This window comes from Onychostruthus taczanowskii, unplaced genomic scaffold, assembly GCF_017590055.1.
Source record: "Onychostruthus taczanowskii isolate IOZ18803 unplaced genomic scaffold, ASM1759005v1 scaffold10, whole genome shotgun sequence".
NCBI lineage: Eukaryota > Metazoa > Chordata > Aves > Passeriformes > Passeridae > Onychostruthus > Onychostruthus taczanowskii.
Window position 1 is genome coordinate 1,686,927 of NW_024496526.1, and position 24,281 is coordinate 1,711,207.

The following is a 24,281-nucleotide window of genomic DNA, read 5'->3' on the forward strand; positions in this document are numbered from 1 at the left end:
AGGATCAGAGCTTCGGAGCTTTAGGACTTTTATGAAGCAGTTTTGAAAAGGCTGGAGAGGTTTTAAGCTATTCAGAGAGCCCTTTTCAGAGGAGGTGCAGAAGAGCTGGAGTGCTTTGGAGCAGCCCTGATTATTTTTTTTTTCTTGAGTTCTTGAGAAGTTTGGAGTTGTTTTAGGGTTGCTTGAGCCCCTCTGATGTCATTCAGAGGGGGTTTAGGGTAGTTGCAAACTGAGTTTAGAGATGTTATTAAAAATGTTAACCCTTTTGAGAGGCACATGAAGAAGGTCCAGAGCGTTTCAAGGCCTTTTGGAGGCTGTTGGGGCACTCGAGGAGTTTCACAGCTGCACAGAGGAGGCTTTGAGAGCTTCAGAGCTGCCAGGAGACCTTTTCTATGATCCATTTTGAGCTATTTCCAGGAGTTTCAGAAAAGTTTACAGGGCTTCAAGTGCTACTTCGTGGCAGTTTGAGCCTTTCAGGGCTGGTTGGAGGAGCACAAGAGCTGTTTGAGCAGTCCAAGTGGTTCAGTAATGGCCAGCTCCATCCTTCCAGAGCCTGAGCTGCTCAAAGGAAATTTATAGCTCCTTGAGGCAACCCAGCAGCACAGAAAAGCCCCCAGAGCTATTTACCTACCCCATTTCTAGAGCAGCTTCAAGATATTGGAGGTTGAGATTTCAGAGGAATTTTTAAAAGGAGGTTTTAGAGGTGTTTAGGGAAACCTTTGGTGCACTCTAGAGCTGCTTGCAGGGTGTAGAGCAGTTGGGAATGCTGCAGAGGTGATTTACAGATGCTCAGGGATGCTTTGGAGGTGCTCAGAGATGTTTTAGGGCAGCTCAGGGATGGTTTAAGACAACTGCAGGATGTTCCAGAGGTGCTCAGGGATGCTTAGGACAGCTCAGGGACAGTTTAGGGCAGCTCAGGGATGGTTTTAGAGCAGTCCAGAGACACTTTAGAGCATGGCAGGGATGTTTTGGAGGAGCTCTGGGATGGTTTTGGGCAGCTCTGGGATGTTTTATGCAGCTCAGAGATGTTTTGGAGGAGCTCTGGGATGTTTTGGGGCCTCAGTGCTGCCCTGAGCAGTGAGGAGCAGTCTGAAGCAATCTGGGGGGTTTCAGAGCTCTCAGGGTGTGTCAGAGCCTTTCCCAGCTCCGTGCTGCAGCTCCAGGGCTGCCCGGAGCAGTTCAGAGGAACAGTCTGGAGCCATCAGGAGGCACGGCGGGAGCTGGGAGGGGATTTTGCACGTTCGGGCCCTTTGGGGCAGCTTAAAAGGGGTGGGGAGGGGTGGAGGAGGCTTAGAGGGGTGGGGAGCAGCTTAGCAGGGAGGTGAGGGCGTTTAAGGGATTTTTGGAGCAGTTCAGAACAGCCGAGTGCTCCGAGGGGGGTCTCCCGGAGTGGAGGGAAGGAAAGCTCCGTGTTCCTGCCTGGAGCAGACCCACGAGTCCCTGTCCCAGCCTGCCCCGTCCCTGGGCAGCAGGTTCAGCTCCGAGGGTCCCACCTGGATCCTCCAGGAAGGTGAAGGGGGAATTCCCCCATTCCCACCCACACAGCTTGGCTGGCTGGGGAGATTTGGCTCCCTCTGACCTTGATCCCTCTGGAATCAGCAGGGTCCAGCCTCCCTCATCCTCATCTTCATCCTCATCCTCATCCTCTCAAAATCAGGGCTTCCCAGCCAGCTCCAGCCTCCCTCATCCTCATCCTCATCCTCATCCTCATCCTCATCCTCATCCTCCCAAAATCAGGGCTATTCCTTGGTGCAGGAGCATTTCCACTCAATCCAGCCCCACTGGAGATCCAGCACTTGGATACTGGGGATGCTCCAATCCAGCACTGGGATTCTCAGGATGCTCCAATCCACCTCTGTGGAAAAAAAGTCTCTGGGCAGGAATAGTAACAGCTTTTAATCCGACAAGAATTGATACATCAGTTAAGACAATACCGTTTTTGCCTCTTTTTTGGGGGACTTCCTTCACATACCGGTCGGGAAAGAGGGACATTTTCAGGATGTACAGTTTTTGTTTTTGTTTTTCTCTCTCCATAGGGACTTTAAAGCATGGTGAATGTGCAAGTCAGTGCTTTTTGTTTGCTTAAAACTTTTTTTTCCCGGTGCTTATTTACAGTTACAGTACCTCTGTGAGAGCGACAGGAAAAAACAAACGATTGTTTGAGACCTGGGGATCCGGGATCCCCGGTCGAGAAAGGCAGATCTCCAATATTTATATATTTATACATATATATATATATATATATATATGCTTTTGTGTATACACAGATACATTTCTCTCTTCTTTTAAAGTATTAAAAAAATGGATCAACCTTCATTCTATAAAAATACCTACTCTACAAGATAGAAAAATTTTCCCTCTCCAAGTATACACTGATTTACACCCAAAGCTTCTCTGGAAATGTACATTACGTGGCTTCTTCCCGCGGCCTCGGGGCAGGCAGGGAGGCAGGGAGGGAGGGCTGGGGTGCAGGAGCTGCCCCGGGCTTTGGGGCTCACCCCGGCCCCGCTGCCCCGCCGGGCTCTGCGGGATCAGCCCCCAGAGGTGCCGTGCCCGTGCCTTGGCAGCTGTCCCCTGGGATGAGGCGGTGACAGCGGCCACGTCCCCCTGCACAGGGCCACCCCGAGGGCTGAGGGGGCTTGGGGGGAGCAGGCACCCCGGGGATTGCTGTGGCTTCTGCTTCCAGGCCGTCCTGGCATTCCCAAAACCTGACGAGCAGGAAGAGGAACCGCGGGTCGAAGCCGATCCCTGGGATTCCGCTGGCTGGCTCCTCCCGGGAGCCCAGAGGAGCAGGGGGGGACAGCGGCCACTCCCGGGGTCACGCTGTGCCACGGCCGCTTGTGCCAGCAAGCCCAGAGCTGTCTGATGTAAACATGGCTTTTGTTTCCCAGGGAGCCGCTGGTGTTCTCCAGCTCCCCTCCCCATCGGCACAGAGATTCCAGCCCGGCCGGTGCCAGGGGTGAGGAACGAGCGCGGCTCCTCCAGCCCCTGGCCCGCCCGGGGAGCGGGGCAAAAGGCAGCCGGAGCAGGCCCTCCCTCCAGGGCCGCAGCTATCACCAGTAGAGCCCTGCTCCGGCTGGGAATGGCACAGGCCACCGTCCCCAGGCTTCGGGAGCTGAGCCGGGGACCTCGGGCCTCTCCGCTGCAGCTCCAAAGTGCTGCGTGTCCCACCCAGGACGAGGAGAGGCGGCCAGGACCGGCCTCCAGCGCGGGGTGAGGAGCTGCAGCCTCGGCCCACGAGTCTGTCCCCAGCGGGGACGAGTGACAGCTCCTCCCGGAGCCGCCTCAGCGGCAGAGCCCGGCAGGAGGAGGAGGGAGGAGGAGAGAGTGGAGCCGGGATGCCGAGACGTGCCGACAGTACTGAGCCACAGACAGCAAAAATAAATAAGGAGGCAGGTGACCGAGTGTGCTCACGCCCTGTCCCCAAGAGCCCCGGGCTGCCCCCGCAGCCACTGAGGGCTCTGCACGCAGCCGGCCCCAGCAGGAGCACGGGGCAAGGATGGGCTGAGCCAGCTGGATGAGGCCATTTGCATTAAGTTAATTAAAAAAAAAAAAAAACCCAAAACCCCAAACCAAAACCAAACCCCAACGCTGTGCGAGTCCGGGAGGCGCTTCCCTGGTTCCCAGCTCTGCCCGGTGAGTGTGTCAGGGACACTTTGGCACGGCAGATGCTCGGGCCGGGCAGGGCAAAGTCAGCGCTGTCGCTTCCATCTCCATCCCGCTCTCCCGTTCGCAGCGTCCCTCGGAGGGGCGGTGCCTGTCGGGACAGTCCCCAGCGCCACAGGCACTTCCTGCAGTGTCCCTTTCCTGAGCTCCTTCTCCAGGTTCCCTTTCACCCCTCCACAGCCAGGAGGGCTTCAAAACAACGGAGTCAGACAACAAAGCCTGGCTGCTGGTTTTCCTTTTCCCTGGTCCGTGGCTCAGTCACTCCCCGACCTGAGGCTTCCTTGTGCCTTCATCAAGTGCAAAGACGTTTGGAGTCCCTCTTCATCCTCTCAGAGCACCAAATCCTCCCGGCTGTATTACTTGACTTCCAGGATGGAGGGGTTGGTCTCCATGATGGCCACGATGATCCTGTCGATGTAATCCTGCAGGCGGAAGTTGATCTCCTCTTGCTTCTGGATTGCTTCCATGAGCTGCAGCAGAGGGGAGAGGGAGGGAGAGGGAGGGAGAGGTCACTGCCTGACACTGCTCAGGGCATCCCGTGGCTCTGTGCATCCATGGCTGACTCCCTGGCTCTTCACTCTGGACTGGGACATTCCCAATCCTGTTTAAAAGGCCAGGGAAAAACTGGTTCTGCTCACTCCTGTCCTTCCTTGAGCTCTCAGCCTGATGGGGCCCTGGAGAGAGCATGGAGCATCACATCTCCATTGGATTCCCAAAATATCCAGGTGTGTTTCCCCACTTCTTGAGGTGTTAAAAGATTTAATTCCAGTGCTTGTGCAGGCTCAGCCACCTCTGGTTGGTGTTTAGGGAGAACATGTCCTGGAGGAGCTGGGATTTCCAGGGGGAATATCCTGGCTCCCAGGGGTTTAAAGACAGCTCCAGACTGATGGACACAGCCCATGGTGGCTGCTCTGTCCTGGAAGGGGAGGGCTGTTCCAGAAAAGCAGAGCTGCCAGAATCAGCAAATGCGCAGGGAGCAGCTTCCCTGCTCCCAGGAGGGAGGGCTGGCTGGCAGGGTAGTCCTGAGAGCTCTACAGATAATTGTGTGGGGATTTTTCTGTTCTTGCCAGCTTTCAGGGGAACTTTGGGCATGGGCTGGGCCACAGACAGGGCACATCAACCCCTCCAAGGCCATGCCAAGTGGGGGCACTCAGGAGGGTGCAGTGTGAGCTCCTCATGGCACGTACCTCATCTCTGGAGACAGAGCTGATCTCCGCTGCCAGGGACTCTGAGAAGGAGGCTGAGAACAGGTTCTTGGCTCCCTGGATGCTCAGGTTGATGATCTGCCCATTCAGCTCATCGTTCTGCTCCTTCAGGTTCCTGTTATCCTGTTCACATCCACAGGATAAACCACAAATCACACGCTGCTGGAGCACCTGGTGCTCAGAGCTCATCCAGACCAGCAAAGGCAGATAGGAGCTTTCACCCTAACACAGCTCACATAGGGCTGGGAACAGCACATGGGCTGCTGCCTCCACCTCAGCAGAGCCTGGAGAACCTCTGGAAGCATGAGACACACTGGGAAGATCCAGGGAACACAGCAGAGAGAAGAGCTCCTGCTGTCCCTGAGAAAGCACCAACCTCCCTCTCCCAGGACAGGAAAGCAAGACAGCACTGGGCTCCTGGATCCACTCCATCCCTTGGGAGAAAGCCCCTGGACCCTGCTGGTCCTCCCTTGGCATCAGGGAACCATCTCCCTGCCAGCCCAGCCCTCCTTACCTGCTTGAGCTGCTTGATCTCCTGCTCCAGCTCTGTCTCCCGTGTCCTGCTGTTGTATTCCTGCAGCCCCATGCTGCTGCTCCGGCCCCTGCGCTGCTCTGCCTCCAGCTTGAAGAGCTGCAGGTGCTCCAGCTGCTTCCTGAGGTCCTCGATGAGCTGCAGAGCAAGGCAAGGGGACAGCTGAGTGCCACAGGCCTGGGAGATCCAGCAGCACCCTCTGGATGTGCTGCTGTGGGAGCAGCTCTGTGGATTGCTGCAGCAGGATTGCTGGCCACAGCAGTCATTGCCCCTGGATCCCTGGCAGTGTCCAAGGCCAGGCTGGATGGAGCTTGGAGCAACCTGGGACACTTGAAGCTGTCCCTGACCATGGCAGGGGGTGGAACAAGATGAGTTTTGAGGTCCCTCCCAACCCAAACCATTCCATGACTGAATTGCTTTCTGGGCAGAGCTTGGTTTCCTCTTCCTCCCTCACACCTCCAGCAAGCAGGAGATGGGGAGCTACTGAAACAAATGAGCACAGCCCTGCAAGGACCTTGTTGCAGGGCCAAAGATGCTGGGTTTGGGTCTGCAGCAGCAAAGACCCCCCAGCAATGTGGGTCCCTCCCCAGCCAGCTCCCTCTGCTGCAGGGTTGGGTCCCCTCTCACCCCAGAGCCCTCAGTGACACCACGGTGACAACTTTGGGCCCGAACTCCTTTCCTGCCACCACAGCCAGCCCTGCCTGGGCCTCCAGCTGAATCACCAGGCACAGATGATGGGAGCACTGGGAGGGTGTGTTCCAGCCCCCAAGCACTCAGCTCCCACCCCCTCTGCTCCTGCTGGCTCCATGTGCCTCTGCCACTGCTCCTTCCAGGCAGGAAGGGAAGGGGCCAGGGTGGCACAGCCCCTTGCAAGGACAATGCTGGATGAATTCCAGAGCAGCACAAGTGACTGAGGTGCTGCTGCTGAACCCCTCTCCTCTGCCCAGGCAGCACTCACTGCTCCAGGCACCCATTTCTGGAGAGGCTGCAAGGCCAGATTCCCACACTTTGGGGACAGGGCTGTGGAGGCCCGGACTCCACTCACCTCCTGCGTTGACTCCTTCTCCTTCTGGAACTGGTGCCTCTCCTGACTCAGCTTGTCTCCCATCTTCCTCTTTTTCTCCTGCTCCTCTGTGAGCTGCACAGTGAGGTCCTCAATCTCATCCAGCAGCTTCTGCTTCTCCTGCAAGGACACGAGAGCCCAGTGAGAGGCCCTGGGGCCCGGCTGGGCGCTGGCTCCGCAGGGAATGCTCCTCTCCTGAGGCAGCAGGAGGCTCTGCCTGCTGGGATCTCATCTGCTCAGAGCCTGGGGCTTGGCAGCACTGAGGGAGGCAGCCAGGGATGGCTCCAGAGTGAATCCACATGAATATCCACCCTTGTGCTGTTTTCTGGGAAGCACACTGCTGGTGTGGGATGGGCTGGGGCCAGCACGGGGCTCCAGGCCAAGGAGAGACATTAAGTCATAAAGCTCCTTATGTCTGGATTTCAGAAAAGTCCTGAATCTGAGATCTTTACCTCCCTCTTGGTTTCAGACATGAAAGGTTTGAATTGAGGGCTGGTCCAAGAAGGAATAGACCAGTTGAAGCCAGGATGTAAAACACACAGCCCAGCTCTGTTCCCTTCTCCTCCCCAAAGCCTTGGCAGAATGTTTGGGATGCAGGTGAAGATGCCAACAGCCCCTAGAGCAGCACCTTCTGCCTGTGATCAGCTTTTTCTGCTTCTCACTCCACCCCACCATCAAGGATTCTGGAGGTGCACAAGGAGATGGGAGGGGACACAGCTGGGACAGCTGATCCCAAAACTCAAAATGGGTATTTAATACTATATGACAACATGTTCCTCAATATAAGGTGGGGGAAGAATGAGAAAAAGGGGGTGTTTGGAGGGATGGCATTTGTTTTCCCAAGTCACAGTTAGGCTCCCTGCTTGATGATGGAGCCCTGCTTTCCAGGAGATGCCTGAACACTTGTCTGCCTTGGGAAGCAGTGATTAACTCCTTGTTTTGCTTTGCTTCTGTGGGCAGCTTTTGCTTTACTTAATAAACTGTCTTTTCCCTCAACCCACAAGTTTTACCATTGTTGCCCTTCCAAATCTCCCCGGGCTCAAAGCTTCCAGTCCCATGGGAAAGGTTTTGGCTTTCAGAACTCCACCAATGCCACAGGAGCCCCTGCAGTGCTGCTGATGGGTGGCCTGTGGCACACAGGGCTGAGGAGCAGCTCCATGGGGGAGCTCCAGGTGCTGGCTCTGTGCTGGAACCCTGGCTGCTGAGAATTTCAGACTTTCTGTGCTGCCAGGCACTGACCCCCAAGAGAACACTGCACTTGACCCGAGGCCGTGGAGAAGACTTCCAAAATGGAATGACAGACCTGGGATTGTGGGTGTGGAGTTTGATAGAAGTGTGTGATATCACAGGGTGGGAAACTCAGAGTTTAAGGTTTTAGACTATAGTAATATATATAAGGCAAGATGGAGGTTTTAGGGCAGAGGTTGGTCCTTTTTCTTCACCTTCTTCTCCATGGGTTTGGTTTTATGTAATTGGATAAAAAGTCTGCATTTTGGTCCACAGGTGGTTGGTTATTGGGTTAAAAGAAAAAATAATTTAGGTGTCATTTCTTAATTGGACAGTTCAACCTTAAAAGGCCTTGTAGAGAAAGAGATGGAGTGCTGTAGAACTCAGGTTTGTGAGACTGTAACAGAGATAAAAACTAATAAACATCTGAGTCCAAATAAGAAATACCTTCTTGTGATTTAATCCTGACCCTGGCAGAAAATAAGCAAAGACTCCACAGCTTGGGGGTGTCCTGCTCCATGGAGCAGCAACAAAGGCACCAGGCCAGCAGGAAAGGCAACACTGACAACAAAATCCTGATTTTTGGGCACTGGACAGGAGAGCAGCTCATCAGCCAGGCTTCTCGTGGGCAGGGAGGGCAGTGAGTGCAGCTCCTGCTCCTCCTTCACCCATTCACCGTGGAGGAAAGGAGAACGGCTCTGCATGGATCACACCCAACTTCCCATGGCTGAAACACACCATGGCAGGGAATTCATCCTCACAGCCACTGGGGTTTTTCTGCCCCCAGCCTCAGCTGTGCTCACAAGGTCCTGGCAGATGAAGACCACATCAGGAGGGATGGAGCTGCAGAGCTCTCCCGTGGGATGAAACATGGGTAAAATCCCTTCAGCTGGGAGAGGAGGTTTGATTTCAGTTCAATTTTAACCTTAATTCTGCCCCAAGCCTGGCAGACACAAAATGCAGCCCCTGTTCCAGGTGTCCCACCTGTGACCCACACTATCCCTGAAGGTGAGGCTCCTGCCCACCCCAAGGAGCCTCGGGAAGCCCCAGCCCTGCAGGGCCTTGGATCCTGAGCAGGGTGACAGTGAGAGGGGCTGGGAGGTGACATGGATCTTTGAAAACTCAACTCACAAATCCCAGGACATGGAGATGGAGCATGCCTGCCCCCCTGCACTGAACTGGTCACAGGGATGGGGACAGGGATGGGGACAAACTTCCACAAGAGGGCACGAATCCCCTCCTGAGCAGGCACTGCCACAGAGATTTATCAGGGGTTTATTCCAAGCTTCCAGGCTGAACAGTGGGAAACTGCAAGGATAATTGTGTGGGATAGTGCTGTCCAAAGTGGGGTGTGCAGCGACTGGAGAATGGAAGCAACTGGTTTGTAACATTAAATGGATTTCATGTTCATGAAAATTCATCCCAAAGCCAGAATTTCATCCCAAAACCAGGCACGCTCTGGCCTCACCTCCTCAAGCCTCTCGATGTTGGCTCTCAGGCAGGGGACACAGGACCTCAGCTCGCTGTTCTCATCATCCAGCTGCTGCAGCCTGCAGAGGGAATGGGTGTGAGACTCATCCCAGCATCCCACGTGGAGGAGAAAACATCCCCAGGAACACTAAACCAAAGGGAAGCCAGCAGGGATTAATCTGTTCCAGGAAACCCTGAGATATTTCTGCTGCCAGGGGAAAGAGAGAGGCATCTACACAACGCTGACATCCATCAGCTCCAGTGCTATTCCTTGTTCCAAGGGTTTTTTCAGTCCCTGGACAAGCCTCAGCAGCAGAGACAACAGAACTGGGGGTCAGAGAGGGCTTTGGGTTTGCATACCCAGGTAAAACCCCACTGTTCACCTTCCATAGACTGCATGGGATGAACAACAGCAAAACACTCTGGGCAAGCTGGAAAAACCTTGTCAAATAATTGACACCTCTTCCACCCCACTTCTTCCTTTGGAATCCACCAGGCAGCACGAAGCACCCTGGCTGGGACACTCTGCCTCTTTCCCAGGTATTTGCCTGTTTCCATCAAGGTGGAAAGCATCTGGGCATTAAAAGGGGTCATTTATGGGAAGAAGCACTAACAAATCCCTCTTCATCCCCACGCTGCAGGGCAGGCACATGGATAAAGGATGGGAGCTAAACGTAAAATGCATCAGAGCAGCTCAAATAAAGAATCCGAGATTAGGTCTGTGGGCCAAAGGTGGAAATAACCAAAACCCCGGGTTTGTGGTAATTTTAGTCACACCTTGAACCAATCAAACTCCCTGCCTGCCTCCCTGTGTCCCCCCAGGGCTGCCTGGGCACAGATTCTGGGGTGGCTCCAGGAGAGCTGCCCCCCCCAGCCCTACCTGGCCTGCAGGTTCTCGATCTCAATGCTCTTCTCCCTCTCCATTTTGCTGAGCAGCTCCCTCTGCTTCTTGATCTCCTCCAGCAGGGTCTGGTCAGCCCTCAGCTCCTGCTCCTTCAGCTGCTCCTCGAGCGCGTTTGCTCTGCAGAGAGGACAAAGAGGGGATTGAGCTGTCCTCAGGAGCAGGCTGCCATCCCCAGGCAGGGACCAGACTCTCTTCCCAGCCCCTTTCCCACCCCTCAGGTGAGCTGGGAGAAGGAGATGGTAAAACAGAACAAGCTTCCAGGGAAAACACACCAATCACCATCTCACACAGCTTCCCTGCATCCCAGCAGATGCAGCAGGAGAAGCAGCACCTCTTCCATCACAGGCTTCCCAAGTCAGATGCCTTAAGGAACACAAGCATGTTATTCAATTCCCAGCCTGGGAAAGAAGTTAATTTTAATTGTTTTTAAATGTCTTCTATGCATTAGAATTTTTTTCCAAGTGCAGCCACACACATACACATCTCTTAATGGGAATCTCAGAGTCACTGAGGATGGAAAAGACCTTTAAGAGCATCTAATCCAAAAAAAAATCCCAGGGTTTGTGGTTCCACCTGCAGTAGCCATGGCAAAGAAATCCTCCTTCAGCTGTTTCCAGCAGGAAGTGGTCTTGTTGCTGAGAAAAGGCAACAGCCTCAATCCTTCTTCTTTTCACTCTCTTGCGATCCCAACAAAAATCAGGGGATCTGCAGGTCACCCTTCCCTGTGTGTCAGCAGAACTGCAGATCACAGAATCCAGAAGGGTTTGGGTTGGGAGGGACCTTAAAGCTCATCCCATCCAGCCTGGCCTTGGGCACTGCCAGGGATCCAGGGGCAGCCACAGCTGCTCTGGGCCCCCTGTGCCAGGGCCTGCCCACCCTCACAGGGAACAATTCCTTCCCAATATCCCATCCATCCCTGCCCTCTGGCAGTGGGAAGCCATTCCCTGTGTCCTGTCCCTCCATCCCTTGTCCCCAGTCCCTCTCCAGCTCTCCTGGAGCCCCTTTAGGCCCTGCAAGGGGCTCTGAGGTGTCCCTGGAGCCTTCTCCTCTCCAGGGGAGCACCCCCAGCTCTCCCAGCCTGGCTCCACTATCTCAGGTTGCTCCAAGCTCTGTCCAACCTGGCCATGAGCACCTGCAGGGATGGGGCTGGGAGCTGGAAATTCTGCAGTGGCTTCACCCATGAGAAGGCTTTTCCCAGGAGAAGGCTTTTCCTAGGAGAAGGGTTTTCCCAGGAGAAAGCTATTCCCAGGAGAAGGCTTTTCCCAGCTGATCCCACTCCTCCCCAGCACCCAGCTCACCCAGAGCCAGCTGACACTTCCGGGCCAAGCTGCTGAAGTGAAAACATTTCCCTCACTCCCAAGTTTATCAGGGCTTAGGGAAACCTTTGTTTGAGTGGCTCAGCTCCCTGACACGACTGTTACTTAACAGAATTACAGCTCTATAGATAAACTGTGCAGGGTTTATCTGCCCAGGGTAAAGCTATGCTGGGAGAGAGGAGCCTGGCAGATTAGCACACACTGGGATTACATCATGTGGGATCCAAAGGGCTGCACCCCGGCCTGGATGCAGCACGAGGCAAGCCTTGGAGTTCCAGAGATCATTTGGAAGGGGCATGTGGGGCAGGAAAATATAGTAAATATAAATATAAATATAAATACAAATATGTATAATTTTAAAAAGCCAAGACCCAGAGTTCCAGAGACCTTCTGGGAGGGACACATGGAGCAGGGAAGCACAAACAACAACAAAAACCCATCCTGAGTGGGAAGGGAGCCACAAGGACCATGGATTCCAGCTCCCAGTCCTGCACAGCCACCCCAACAATCCCCCCCTGGGCATCCCTGAGATCATTGTCCAAACACTCCTGGAGCTCTGGCAGCCTCTGGCTGTGCCCTTTCCCTGGGGAGCCTGGGTAGTGCCCAGCACCCCCTCTCCCTGAGCTCCAGCCTGACCCTCCCTGACATAGCTCAAGCAATTAAAATCCATATGTAAAAATCACCAAAAGCCAAGTCCTGGAGCTCCAGAGAACTTAAGCCCATAAAATAGAAAATCTCCATGTCACTGTGTCCTGTTGGCAGCTGGGATGGAGACAACATCCCTGCTGAGGGCTATGGTTTGGATTTGGGAAGGGAGCTGGAGCACGAGGAGGGGGAAAGGCCCCCAGGTGAGGCTCTCACCTGTGCACCAGCTGCAGGTTCTCCTGCCGGAGGCGGCTGTGCTGCTCCCCGTTGGCAGCCGTGTCCTTCTCCAGCTCCGTCACCCGCTTCTCCAGGAACACCACCTGCCAGCAGGGACAGGGATCAGCCTCTGGGCAGCCCCACACCCAGACAGCCCCCACAGCATCCCCAAACAAGATTCCCACTGCAATTGGGCAGTCATGACTTCATTTAAAGCACCCCTTTAAAACATCCTTCTCCACCCAGTTGCCCAGGCTCTGATGGTTCTCGTGAACCAGTCTGGGGTCAAACACTTCACTCTTTCCTTCCTTCAACCCCTTCCTGATGGCATCCTAAAAGGAGTCTAGAGGGAAAGATCCTGGTGGATCTCCAGAGCTCCGTGTGCAGCCCTGAGGCTGGATAACTCCCCACTGCTTGGAACAGGACGGAAATCTTGAATTTACAGGGATCAATGCCAGCTGGTGGGGAAGGAGCAAAGGTGAGGATTTTCTCCCTGTACTTGTACAGGGTTTACTCCAGCTGTATTTGCATTTAATTCATTCAAATTCCATATAAAACAATCCTGGGGGAAAAGAAATGAGGAGCATGTCTAGAAAAGCCAAACCCTGGCTCTGGGAGAAGGGCAGGAGACATGGGAGTATTAAAGAGGCCATGCAGACACACAAGACCTTTCCCAGCAGTGCCTTTTCCATCAAAGGTTTCCCAAGTCAAAGTTGGTTTCCCAGCTATTTTATTCACCTTCCCCTTGGAAAAATGTTGATTGTTATTTATATTTTAAAGGTCTTCTCTGCATTATAATTATTTCCAAGTGCAGCCACACATAGACATTTCTCTTTCACACACAGCTCCTCAGGACATTCATATTCCAGAGATAAAAAGCCATTTCCAAGGAAATTTCAGGACTTCCTGAGTTTCAGGAGTTTCCAAGGAGTTTCAGGACTTCAGTAGACATCTACAAATTCTTAGCTTTTTTCCCATACCTTCTTTTCCCTGTTTTTTTTTTTTTTAACTAGGAATACTCAAACAATGTTTCCTGTGCTCCCATCTTATCCTACAACTCTTTTCTTGTAATACCCCAGGAAAACCTATCAGCACAAGCACAAAATCAACTCTACCCTAACAGTACGAGCAGGGAGAGGAAGTCCCTGTTTCACATTGGGTGGGTTGCCTCAGAAAAGCAGAACCTGAGAACATCTTCTTGTGTGAAGGAGAAGTGAAAATGCTGCCTGTGAACAGTCCATTCCCCCTCCCAGCACTCTGGGGGAAGCCACTGCCCCTGGAGAAGCTCCAGTGTCACCTCCTGACCCTGCACAGCACCTGGAGTGCTCCTCTGCTCCTCCATCCCCTCCACGGGGAGGGCTCCCTATGTCCCATCTGCACAGGGACGAGCTTCAGCCTGATCCTGCCTGGGAACACTGGAGCACTGCAAGGCACTGAACCCTGCAGGGTAACACAGACCTTACCCTAGAAGCCCTTCCTCTCAACATCTCAGAAAAGCTCAGGGCACCAGCACAACACCGGCTGGATGCTGACGGCCCGGGCCGAGGGCAGGAGGGAAGGAGGCCCCACCTTGTCGGTGATGTCCTCGTCGGTGCACTCCAGGCTCTCCCGGTAGGATTCCTCCATCACCCCCACGGCCAGCGAGCTCGTCTGGTGCAGCTGCCTGAAACAGAGACAAACCACCCCGACCCACAGCAGCACCGGCATCAGCCCCAGCAGCGGCACCATGCTGACAGCAGGGGACAGCGGCTGGCCCGCCCGCCACCTCCCGCCCTCCTCAGCCTCTCCAGGGATCTGGCAGCACTGCTCCTCAAGTGCTGGATGTCCCCTCACCGCGGAGCTTCCCCGGGAAATCCAGCGCTCCAACGTGGACATGCTCCCGGGACTTCACACCGGGATCATTGCTCTTGCTCTTTGGAATGGGAAGAGATAAGAGCTCCCTCTTCCCACTTTCTTTCTGTAGCCCAGTCCCAAGGCCGTGGATTACCCAGCAAAGGCCAGAGTACTCCCAGTGCTGATAAGGCTGGGAAGAAGTGGGGTGTAAGGGGAGGGAGAGGGGCAAACCCCCCTGAGGCTGCTGTGACCCCCCAGCCCGGGTGAGCTAATCATTAACGAGGCCTCAACAGTGGTGTCCCCAGCTTTGTGAGCAGCTAAAGGACACCCTGGAGAGGAGCTGCTCGGTGTCCCCGGCTTTGTGACCAGCTAAAGGACACCCTGGAGAGGAGCTGCTCGGTGTCCCCAGCTTTGTGACCAGCTAAAGGACACCCTGGGGAAGGGCTGCTTGGTGTCCCCAGCTTTGTGACCAGCTAAAGGACACCCTGGAGAGGAGCTGCTCGGTGTCCCCAGCTTTGTGAGCAGCTAAAGGACACCCTGGAGAGGAGCTGCTCCCTCGACATGGCTGTGGACCTGCCCTGGAGAGGGGGTGCGTTCCAGCCCTGGCACCCCAGACAGAAGGAGAACACTCTGCTCTCCTGCTTTGAGCAGGAAATGGGTGACAAAACCACAGAGGTCTCTTTAAACCTCTGTTTTTCCCAAGAATTTGTACCATTGGCTCTCGAATTCCTCCCACTACACAGTGTGTTCATGCCAGGACTCATTAAGCACAACTGGCATTTACCAAGAGACCACAGCCTGATTTTGCATCCTCACCCTCAGTTTATATTTAGATTTTAAAGTCTCAGGCACATTTGTCATTTAAATTGTGCCAAGCACAACACGGCTTAAGCAGCTGAGATTTCTTGGCACAAGCAGAACCCAGATAAGAAAAATGAGGAAAGAGCCCTTACCAAAATAAAATCAATTTTCTAAAAGCAAATGTTTTGGGATTATTCACTAATTACAGTATCTGCAACAAAGGATTTGCTTTGGGCTGAGCTTAAGGATCTGGCTCGGCAAAACCCTGTTATCTGCCTCCTTATCACAAACCAAACCTGACTGCTCTTGAATTAACTAATATTTACACAAGCTCACAGATCCCTGCCTCAGAAAAGCAAAGGGCCAGGAGGACTCAGTCCCCCATAAGACAAGGTATCTCTGTTCCCAGAAGTTTAACTCAAATCCTCCCAAAATTATCTGTGCCAGGCACGGGACAAAAACGAGTCCTAAAACAGGAAACCTGGGGACAGGCTGCTCCCCTCAGCCCTCCTTCCTGCCAGTGTTTTTAACAAAGCTCTAGAAAGTAAGATGAGTGGAAGTAGGAAATGTAATATCAAGGATCTGCTTCCTTTCCAGGAGGGGAACCGTGCCAGGCGAGATTGCTGAGCGCAGGAAAAATGGAGAAGGGAAAGGTGTGAGAGCACAGCGGGAGGAAGAGGTGCAGGGAGGCTGCTTGGGTCAGCACAGGGAGCAGAGTGAGTATCAGGAACAGGAACATTTCCAAACTGAGCTGCCTGTTCCTCCACAGTGTCCCTGTCCTGCTGGGAAACCAGCAAGGAGAAATCCAACAATTGCAGAGGGAAATCTCCCTCCTGAGCGTGGCAGAGGCAGAACAGCGAGGTAAGAGTCAGTTTATTCTTAAAATCATGACGGCACAGGAGATGGGATGAGCCAGAGAGGATGGGAGAGCTGGGAGAGGAGGAAAGGTGAGCACCAGGTGACACTGAGAGGGGAGGGAAAGATCCTCTGCTCCAGAGATCCACAGCAAACTGCCCAAATATATCTAATATATCCAATATCCCTGTGCAGTCAGGGGTCACAATGCCCACATGGCAAAGGTGACTGACATCACACGAGGTGGTCGTGCAGGACAGAAGCAGGACAGAAGACAGCACTAAACCTGGGCATAAACCAGGCTAAACCAGGGTCAAACCATTCAACCAGAGTTACCTGCAGCCCACCCGGGTGCCCCAGAGCCCCTGACTGAGCAGGGGGAGCTGCTCCCACAAAGCCACATGCTGAGGGTGACATGGACTGAAGTAAAACAGGACCAAGAGCTGAGGCAGCTGGAATTTTTGTGGTGCTGGAGAATCCCTCCAGGTGGGGGTACTGACTGGTCTGGTCTTGCAGAAATTTACAGACATGGTGATCCCCAGAGGGATATGTCCTTCTGGAGCCTCCTTCCCTCCTCCATGTGCCCCGTGCTATGGCACGGGCAGGACAGAGCATGAGGAAAAGCCCCCTTATTTTTTCCTGGAAGGAATCAGGTTGCCAGCAGCCTCCAGCTGTGGCCACAAGTGAGAAACCCCCATTCCAGAAAAAAGATCCCAGAATTAAACCCACTTTTCCCCGGCACTATGGAATATATACAGAAATACAACTCTCCAAGCCTATTTTGAGTTTTCCTCCCATGGAGCTGGCAGCTCACACAGATCAAGCAAACAGCAACAGGAGTATGAGCTTACCTTGCCACCTTCTTGCTGGAAAGTCTTTTATTGGGGCTGCAAAATGAAGAAAAAACAGGAAAGAGTTAGAAAAGCTGACAGTGGAGAGCCAGGGAAACAGGAAACTGCATGGACTCCGGGGCACATCCTCTGCTCTGGCAGGGAGCCCTTGGCATGCACCCCCAAACCCCTGGAAAGGGCAGGAGAGGGGCCACTCCCGTGTTGAACAACAAGGAATAACAAAGCACATGGAATAAAGCTGGAGAAGAGCTCGCTGCCCCCTGCCACGCTCTGCTCTCCTGCTGATCCCTGCCTGAAAACTGATCCCCAAGGAAAGAGCTAAGAATAGCAGGGAGGCTGGGGGGGGCTCCAGCCCCGTGCTGATGGCACACAGCCACATGTCCTGCACCCCAGGCCTCCCCTGCCACCCCCAGAGCTCCCCTGGACTGGGGATCAATGGCACATCCATCCTTCTGCCATGATCCCACTGGTTCATGATCCCACATGATCCAGCCATGATCCCACTGGATCAATCCATCCTTCTGCCCTTCCACAGCCACCATCCCACTGCTGGGCTCTGGATCACCAGGGAAGTGCTGCCCGCTCCTGGCTCAGAGGCTTCAGGAGCTGTTGGTGGTGTCCCTGTCTGGATTTTGAGAATGGCACTGCTGCAGTGGCTGGGCAGAGGGATGAACTCTCTGTCCTTCTCACGGATAACCGACAGAGATCACTTCTTGGATCCATGTCTGAGCCAGCTGCCACCATGCCACAGCGGTCAGGGATCAGTGTCACCACAGCACGAGCAGCCAAGGGCTGTGTCACCGTGTTCCACCTGCAGGGGACTGGCTGCAGGCTCTCCCTGCTGAGAAAAAACAGCCTTTTCCAAAACCAGCTCCTTGCTGAGATGCTCCTTCCAGTCTTCTGGTCCTGATTGATGCTGGGGAAGTGGACAGGGCTTGGATCTCACTCCTCATCTTTCACCCACGCTGGTGTCACAAGATGCCACCAGGCCACACCAAATCCTCACTCAGCAATGGCAGTGGGAGCAGCTCCAATCCAAGAAGCAGCAACTGCATTCCCTGGTGCTTAGCTCAGTTTTAGGAAAAAATAACAAATAAAATCCTCTGGAAGTCCACTCCTGCCTGGAGCTGCAACATGAGTTCTTCGAAGGAGGGATTAAAAATAGCTTAGGACAATTTGCTTTGTAAAGCAACCCCAAAACCTGACTGGGGGCTGTTGTCAGGGTGACCAGCCCTGGAGTCAAAGTGCATCCTCAAATCCCAGACTTCCAGGGAGCACAAGAGCTGCTGCTGGCTGGGCTTCAAGGCTGCTCAGCGCCCAAGGGGAGGAGGTCAGGCCCTGGTGTTTGCCAGGAATTGTAAGGAATGGCCCCAGCCCTGGGGGGAAAATATTTTCCTCTGGAAAAAGCTCCTGGGGAAGCGATGGCACCTGCAGTGTCCAAAGGCTGAGACATCAGCAAGGGCACTGGAACAAAACAGAGGCACAAACCACTTCATGCCAAGCTCCTGGAGGAGTCTTCCCTGCATTCCCATGCTGTGGGGTCAGGAAGTAGCACCCCAATGCTGGGAGCAAGCTCCCCTGTTTATTCCAAGGATAAACATTCCACTGTCTCTGTGCCTGCAGTTCTTACGAGTGAGGTTGTTCTGGGGTGCTTTGGGCTTCATCCCAGCTGCCAGAATCCCCTGGAGAAGGTGTCTTCAGGCTTGTCCCAGATTTTGGTCCAGTTCCTGCTGCTCCAGGATTTGTCCCCTGCTCCGAGGGCCTCAGGTGAGGAGCAGCAGGTCCCGCATGTCCCACACGCTGCACAGGACACCTCCCATCCACACCACACAAAGAGGGGGCACTGCCCCTTCCACAAAGGCCCTTGGAACATATTCCCAGTAAATCTGTACTTGGGAAACCCTAAACACAGATGAAGGAATTGCACCTACTCACAGGGCAAATCAAAGCCTGTGGAATTCCCACCATGACCATGGGACAGAGAAGCTCCACAGGAAATCCCACCCATCACAGGAGGCTCTGAGGTGTTCAGCTTTGCAGATAGATGTGGTGGAGAAAACTTGGAGTGGAGTGGGACTTCCAGGGAAAATCAGTGTTCTCCCTAATACCTGCATAACCTGAGACCCATCACTGACCCTCAAGGCCTCCAATAGCAAAGACAACTATTTAGCCAAGAAAAACAAAGGGAGAGACCTTTTTTTCATTAAAAAGAATGAAACTGGAGCTCCTATTTGTGAGTTTTCCAGTTCTCCTCCCATAGACTAGGAGAGCTCCCAGATCACACTGTCCATGCAAAGGACAGACAGAGACCAAAACCCAGGTATGAATAGCCACAACAGCCATGAGAAGAAAGATTTATCACCAATGCCACCATCCTTCCACCCAAAGGGCTCTGAATGAACAAATCAACAGGCAGAAATCCCTCTCCACTTGTCAGACAACACATCCAGCTGCTGCCTGGGAGACCTCCAAAACTCCATTCAAAACCTCCTGATGTTCCTGGTGTCTGTCACATCTCCCCAGCCCATGGTGACACCGGGGTGGGCAGGCTGTGGGTGAAGCTGGGTGAGACAAGATTTTACTGCTCCCGAGCCTTGTGGAGGGGGCTGATGCCTTCAGCTTGTTCCTGCAGCAGGAGGATGGGCTGTCCCTGCCCTTCCAGGGCACACCACTGGCACACCACTCCCAGTCTTTCCTTGGTGACAGAAATACTGTACACGGCCAGCTCGCTGCTCCCATGGAACCCACCATGCACAGGCATGCAAAGGGCAGGGAATGCTCTCCTTGTCTGCCAGCCCCCTGCCTGCATTGAAGGCACCTCCTGCTCACCCTCCACGAGCTCCCCACCACCTCGAGCACCTGCAGAGGCTCCCGTGGCTGGGTGAAACTCATCCCTTTCTTCCTCCTGTTATCCACCAGCACCAGGGAGGGAAAAGCTGTGCCAGACAAGGAGAGCCTTCCCAGCCAGAACATCCTTCCCAGCTGGGATGGCCATGCACACCCGGTTACCTATTCATTTCAAGATCATTCAGGCGAGCAGAAAGATCCTCGAGGCGGTTGATTTGTTTGTGGCACTGGCTACAGTAAAACTCAAAAGCTTCATCTGCGAGAATGCTGTGCAGTTTCGCAGCGAGCGGATTGGTGCTAGAGAGATCACAAGGTCATGTCAGCACAGAAGGCACAGGGAGAGCTGCAGCCGTGGCTTCCACAAGCTGAGGGTACCTCAAGGTAGGGGAATTTTTGGTGGGAGGTAGGAAATTTGAATTAAAATCTCAGGGCAGGTTGGGTTGCCTCCCACCGTGGTTTTCGAAGCCAAATTAAAGCCAACGTGGGGTTGCTTATAATAATGTATGGATAATTTCTAATTTAGAATAGTGTATAACAATATGTAGCTAATTGATAATTTGTAATTGCTCAGTAGAATTTATATAGTTGACAATTAGCAACACTTCCATCACTCTCCTCCCAGAGACTCCCAGCAGCTGAGCTTGGCCCACATTTCCAAACCCCTGAGCCAATCTCAATCCCCAGGAGCCCAGGGCAGGTGAGGTAAGTGCTTCCCACAAACCTACACCACTGCAAAGTTTATTTTCCAACAAGGCTTTTCCAGGCAATCTGTCTCAGGAGGCTCCTGGTTTGCCTCAGCAAGTGCAGAATGAACTTGCATATGCAGGACTGGGTGCCGTGAGCCAGGGCTGAATCTAAGCGGGGTTTAGGCTGGATCTTAGGAAAAGGTTCCTTCCTCAGAGGGTGCTGGGCACTTGCCCAGGCTCCCCAGGGAATGGGCATGGCCCCAAGGCTGCCAGAGCTCCAGGAGTGCCTGGACAATGCTCAGGCACAGGGTGGGATTGTTGGGGTGTCTGTGCAGGGCCAGGAGCTGGGCTGGATGATCCTGGTGGGTCTATTCCCACTCAGGATATTGTGGGATTCTATGATCCTTTGGTCCGTGTCCCACTTTTCAGTGGGATGCTGCAGACCTGCTTTAGTCATGCGCAGAGTCAGATTTTCACTGCAAACAGCTTTTAAGCCAAGAGGAAAAGGACAGGTGCAGTTTAACACCTCACTTCTCCAAAGCACAGCCCAGAGGAGCCAAGCAGCAGTGCTGTGTTCCTGCAGGGAATGCCATTTGGGAAGGGCCATGGGGGTCTGTAGAACTTTCACAGCTTGGGAAGCTGGGATACGCTTCCTCATGATTTGGGCAGGACAGAGGGGATTCTCAACAGTAAATGGTTTGTGTTCATTTGGGGCCAGACACCACAAATCCTTCCTGTAGGACAATGTGCTTCTGGAAGCCACGGACGTGAATCAAAGAAAGGTTAAACAGTGAAAAACCCAAGCAGTTCCATAAGAGAGACAGGTAAAGGTGTGAGCAAACACAAGCAAGATAAACCCAACAGGCATCAGGAAGGGGCAGTGAATCCTGGGATACACAAACACACCAGAAACTCCTGGCCCAGGGCATCCCGAGGGTGCCCTGGCTCAGCCCCCAGCCCAGGGGCAGGCCTGGAGTCTGTGCTGTCTGTACAGTATTTCCCAGCCCCCTCAGACAGGCTGGACACCAGCAAACACCAAATTATCATCTCTTCCCATTCATGAAAAAAAAAAAATTAAATTGAAAACCATTCCCCCTGCCCTTCATGGCAGGTTTGGTCCCAGGACAACCTTCTCCCAGCAGCAGACAGGTCGGTGGCTCAGGGTTTGTGCAGGGAAGAGGTGACAGCAGCTGTGTGGCACCTGGGGGAAGGGATGTCCCTTTTCTGGGTGCTCTTGGGTACACTCCCTTCCCAGGTGGTGCAGCCTGGGCCAGGTGGGAACCCAAATTTAACCAGCATTAATCAACATGAGAAGAGAAGTGTGGAGGAGAAGCCCCAGGCCAGCCTGGCAGCTCCTGGGGTGTGTGCAGATCCTCCTGGCCTCCGGCTGCCCTGGCTCCCTGCCTCTGGAGTGGGTGAGAGCTCAGCCCTGGGCTGTCCCCACCCACTCCAGGATGCTGATGGGTCCCCTTCAGCTCAGCAGATTCTGTGGCTCTACAATACAGAGCCTCCCTGTGCCTCCCTCCATCTCCTGGAGCAACATTTGTCTTCCCCAGGTCCTCGGTGCTTCCTGGTGGCTGGGATGGGCACAAGGAGCTTTTCCCTTTATTTCCCACTGAGACCTGCGAAGAGGCTTTTCCTACTGGATGGATATGCAAGGGAAGACTCAAGAGGAGAGATTATAAATAAACATAAAAGGACTGGGCAGGGAAGTCCTGCACCCCACAGTGTTCCCTGGAGGTTTTGGGGGTTTGTGTTAATCTTCTGGAGTTGTGGCAGGAGAACTTCTAGAAATTATTCCCATTTAGAACTCCTGTAGCATGGAAAGGGTCTGTGATGATGTGGCCCTTTACAAGAGATGCTGTTTTTGTATTCAAAATACAGCCAAAAAACCCATTCAGTCTGAACCAGGGACAGCCTGTGTCCCCTCAGGTGTGTTTAAACACACTGGAGCTGCTCAGGCAAGGAATGATTTGGGTGGGAAAGGACCTTCAAGCTCATCCTACCCCACCCCCTGCCATGGCAGGGACACCTTCCACTGTCCCAGGCAGCTGCAAGCCCCATCCAGCCTGGCCTTGGACACTGCCAGGGATCCAGGGGCAGCCACAGCTGCTCTGGGCACCCTGTGCCAGGGCCTGCCCACCCTCACAGGGAAAAATTCCTTCCCAATATCCCATCCAGCCCTGCCCTCTGGCAGTGGAAGCCATTCCCTGTGTCCTGTCCCTTCCTATCCAAAGTCAGAAGAGCTGCACAGGCTCAGGGAATGTTTAGGGCAGGACTTCACACACAGAGCAATAATCCAAGGGGAGGCTAGACCTGAGAGGCATGAGGAAATCCTTCGGCTCCAACAGCCCCACATTCCTGACTCCAGAGGATTTGCAGGGTTTATCTCCAGCCTCCCTCCCCAGCAAGCCCCAGCAGAGAGTCTCCAGCACAAACCACCACAAACCTGTGTGGCCACGTGCCCAGTGAGCCCCTCCCAGCAGAGGGAAGATGGAATAAGGTGTGGATCAGATCCAGAGACAGAGCAGAGGAGAGATGGTGCCCTGGCAGAGCAAGACTGGAACACTGGGAGCGTGGGCAAACTGGGAGCTCTGGCCTGATGTTAAAGAAAACATTCAAGAGATTGAAAAGCTCCTTTAGCTGAGTATTTTCTTGCCAGGAGCCCTCTGGATGAGGCTGGCAGCTCATCCTCAAGGGAAAACGAACACCAAAGATGGGTTTTAATCAGAGTTCTTCCTGTGCCACAGCACCAGCACTGCCAGCCCTACATTCCTGCATGGAGCAAGCCAAGGACAAGCATGGATCAGAGACTGTATAGGGTATCCCAGTGCTGGAGCACTGCTTTCCTAAAGGAAAACATTGGGAATTCTTTACAGCAACTCTCCTATTTGCCATTAACATCTCCAACATTGCTGCTGCACCAGCCAAAAATAAATGAATCCTGACGTGCTCTTCCCTACCAGCCCTGTGCAACCAGAATGCCCCAAATCCGTGAAGGGGTTTGGCAAGCTGGGAGAAAACAGGAAGACAGGAAAAAAAAAGAAGTTTTGAGAAGTTTACATGGCTACAGAAAGGCACAAATGTGTAATTCCAAGAGAAAGAAGTATATTTTTGTCTTTAGCAGTGGCTGGCAGGGAACATTCCTGCCCTGTGCAGAGATGTGCTTCCAATGGAGGAACACATTCCCAGTGTTACCTGTCTTCCCAGACACTTTGTGGGCTGCAGCACTGATGACATTCCAGCTTTTACTGATCTTCTTCAGAAAGCAAGTATCGATGGTGTGTGTACCACCATACCAGCTTCTCAGCCCACCCTGCTTGGGCTGGAAAATTGACTTTTTTCTGGTTTCAGATCCTAAAGCAAAGAGGAAATGCTACAGCCTGCTTCCTGCTCTACATATCTCTAGAGAAGGAATGCTGCTGCAGCTCATGCAAATCCAACCAAACATTGCATCAAAGCCCAAAAAAATAAAAGAGAAAAAAACCATTAGAGTCATCCTGCAGGATCAGGGGTAAAGCTGCAGGTGGTTTTCTCTCCTGGAAGGTTCAGTGAGGAGCCACATCCCTAACAGGAGTGGGAATGTGACACTGGAAATGCAGACAGCTCTTCCACCTCCTGCTGGGTGTTACAGGATGGGCACTGACCAGGAAAAGGAACCACTGAGGGAGGGATTCCTCCTCCACTTCCAAGCCCATTATCCCATTGGATCCAGAGTCTGCCAGGCCCCCTGGCTGGCAAATCCCAAGGAAACCCCTGTCCCACAGAGCAGAGTGAAGCAGCACCAGGGCTGGGCATTACCTGGGAGAGAGGAAGGAGGAGCTGCCAAAGCTGCTTTCCCCATTACACAAAGGGTCTGGGAACAGGTCGGCCTCGTTGCCCTCCCCGTAATCCTCGAAGTGCTCCTCCCCGCTGATGACGGTGACGATGGAGTGGCTGAGCTCGGAGCCCAGGGCCAGCTCGTGGGGATGGGATCTGTGGGAACACACAGGCAGGGGTCAGAGAGGGGTCACAGCAGCCTTTCCATTGCATCCAGGACATCCTCCTTCTGGACTGTGGGGTTTGGACTTGATAGGGTAGTGGTGGATTCTGTGACAAGCTGCTGGAAGCTCCCCCCGTGTCCAGCAGAGCCCATCCCTGGTGGCTCCAAGATGAACCTGCTGC

At 53.6% G+C, this 24,281-nt stretch overlaps 1 protein-coding gene across 2 annotated transcripts in view; it reads right to left on the reverse strand.

Annotated features, from left to right (window-relative positions):
• Positions 1 to 1,876: 1,876 nt before the first annotated feature.
• Positions 1,877 to 24,281, reverse strand: part of RAB11FIP3 (RAB11 family interacting protein 3) — a 79,643-nt gene continuing 57,238 nt past the window's right edge. Inside the window, exons 5-15 of one of the 2 annotated variants that reach the window (XM_041406626.1) lie at positions 23,919 to 24,092; positions 19,594 to 19,728; positions 16,585 to 16,620; positions 13,814 to 13,907; positions 12,245 to 12,348; positions 10,044 to 10,184; positions 9,162 to 9,243; positions 6,449 to 6,586; positions 5,386 to 5,541; positions 4,854 to 4,994; positions 1,877 to 4,136 (exon numbers count right to left, since the gene is read on the reverse strand). In XM_041406626.1, the coding sequence (XP_041262560.1) occupies positions 4,023 to 4,136; positions 4,854 to 4,994; positions 5,386 to 5,541; positions 6,449 to 6,586; positions 9,162 to 9,243; positions 10,044 to 10,184; positions 12,245 to 12,348; positions 13,814 to 13,907; positions 16,585 to 16,620; positions 19,594 to 19,728; positions 23,919 to 24,092 (1,315 nt within the window). In that variant the 3' untranslated portion in view covers positions 1,877 to 4,022. The remainder of the gene's footprint in view (positions 4,137 to 4,853; positions 4,995 to 5,385; positions 5,542 to 6,448; positions 6,587 to 9,161; positions 9,244 to 10,043; positions 10,185 to 12,244; positions 12,349 to 13,813; positions 13,908 to 16,584; positions 16,621 to 19,593; positions 19,729 to 23,918; positions 24,093 to 24,281) is intronic. The other variant, XM_041406635.1, reaches the window with a different exon arrangement.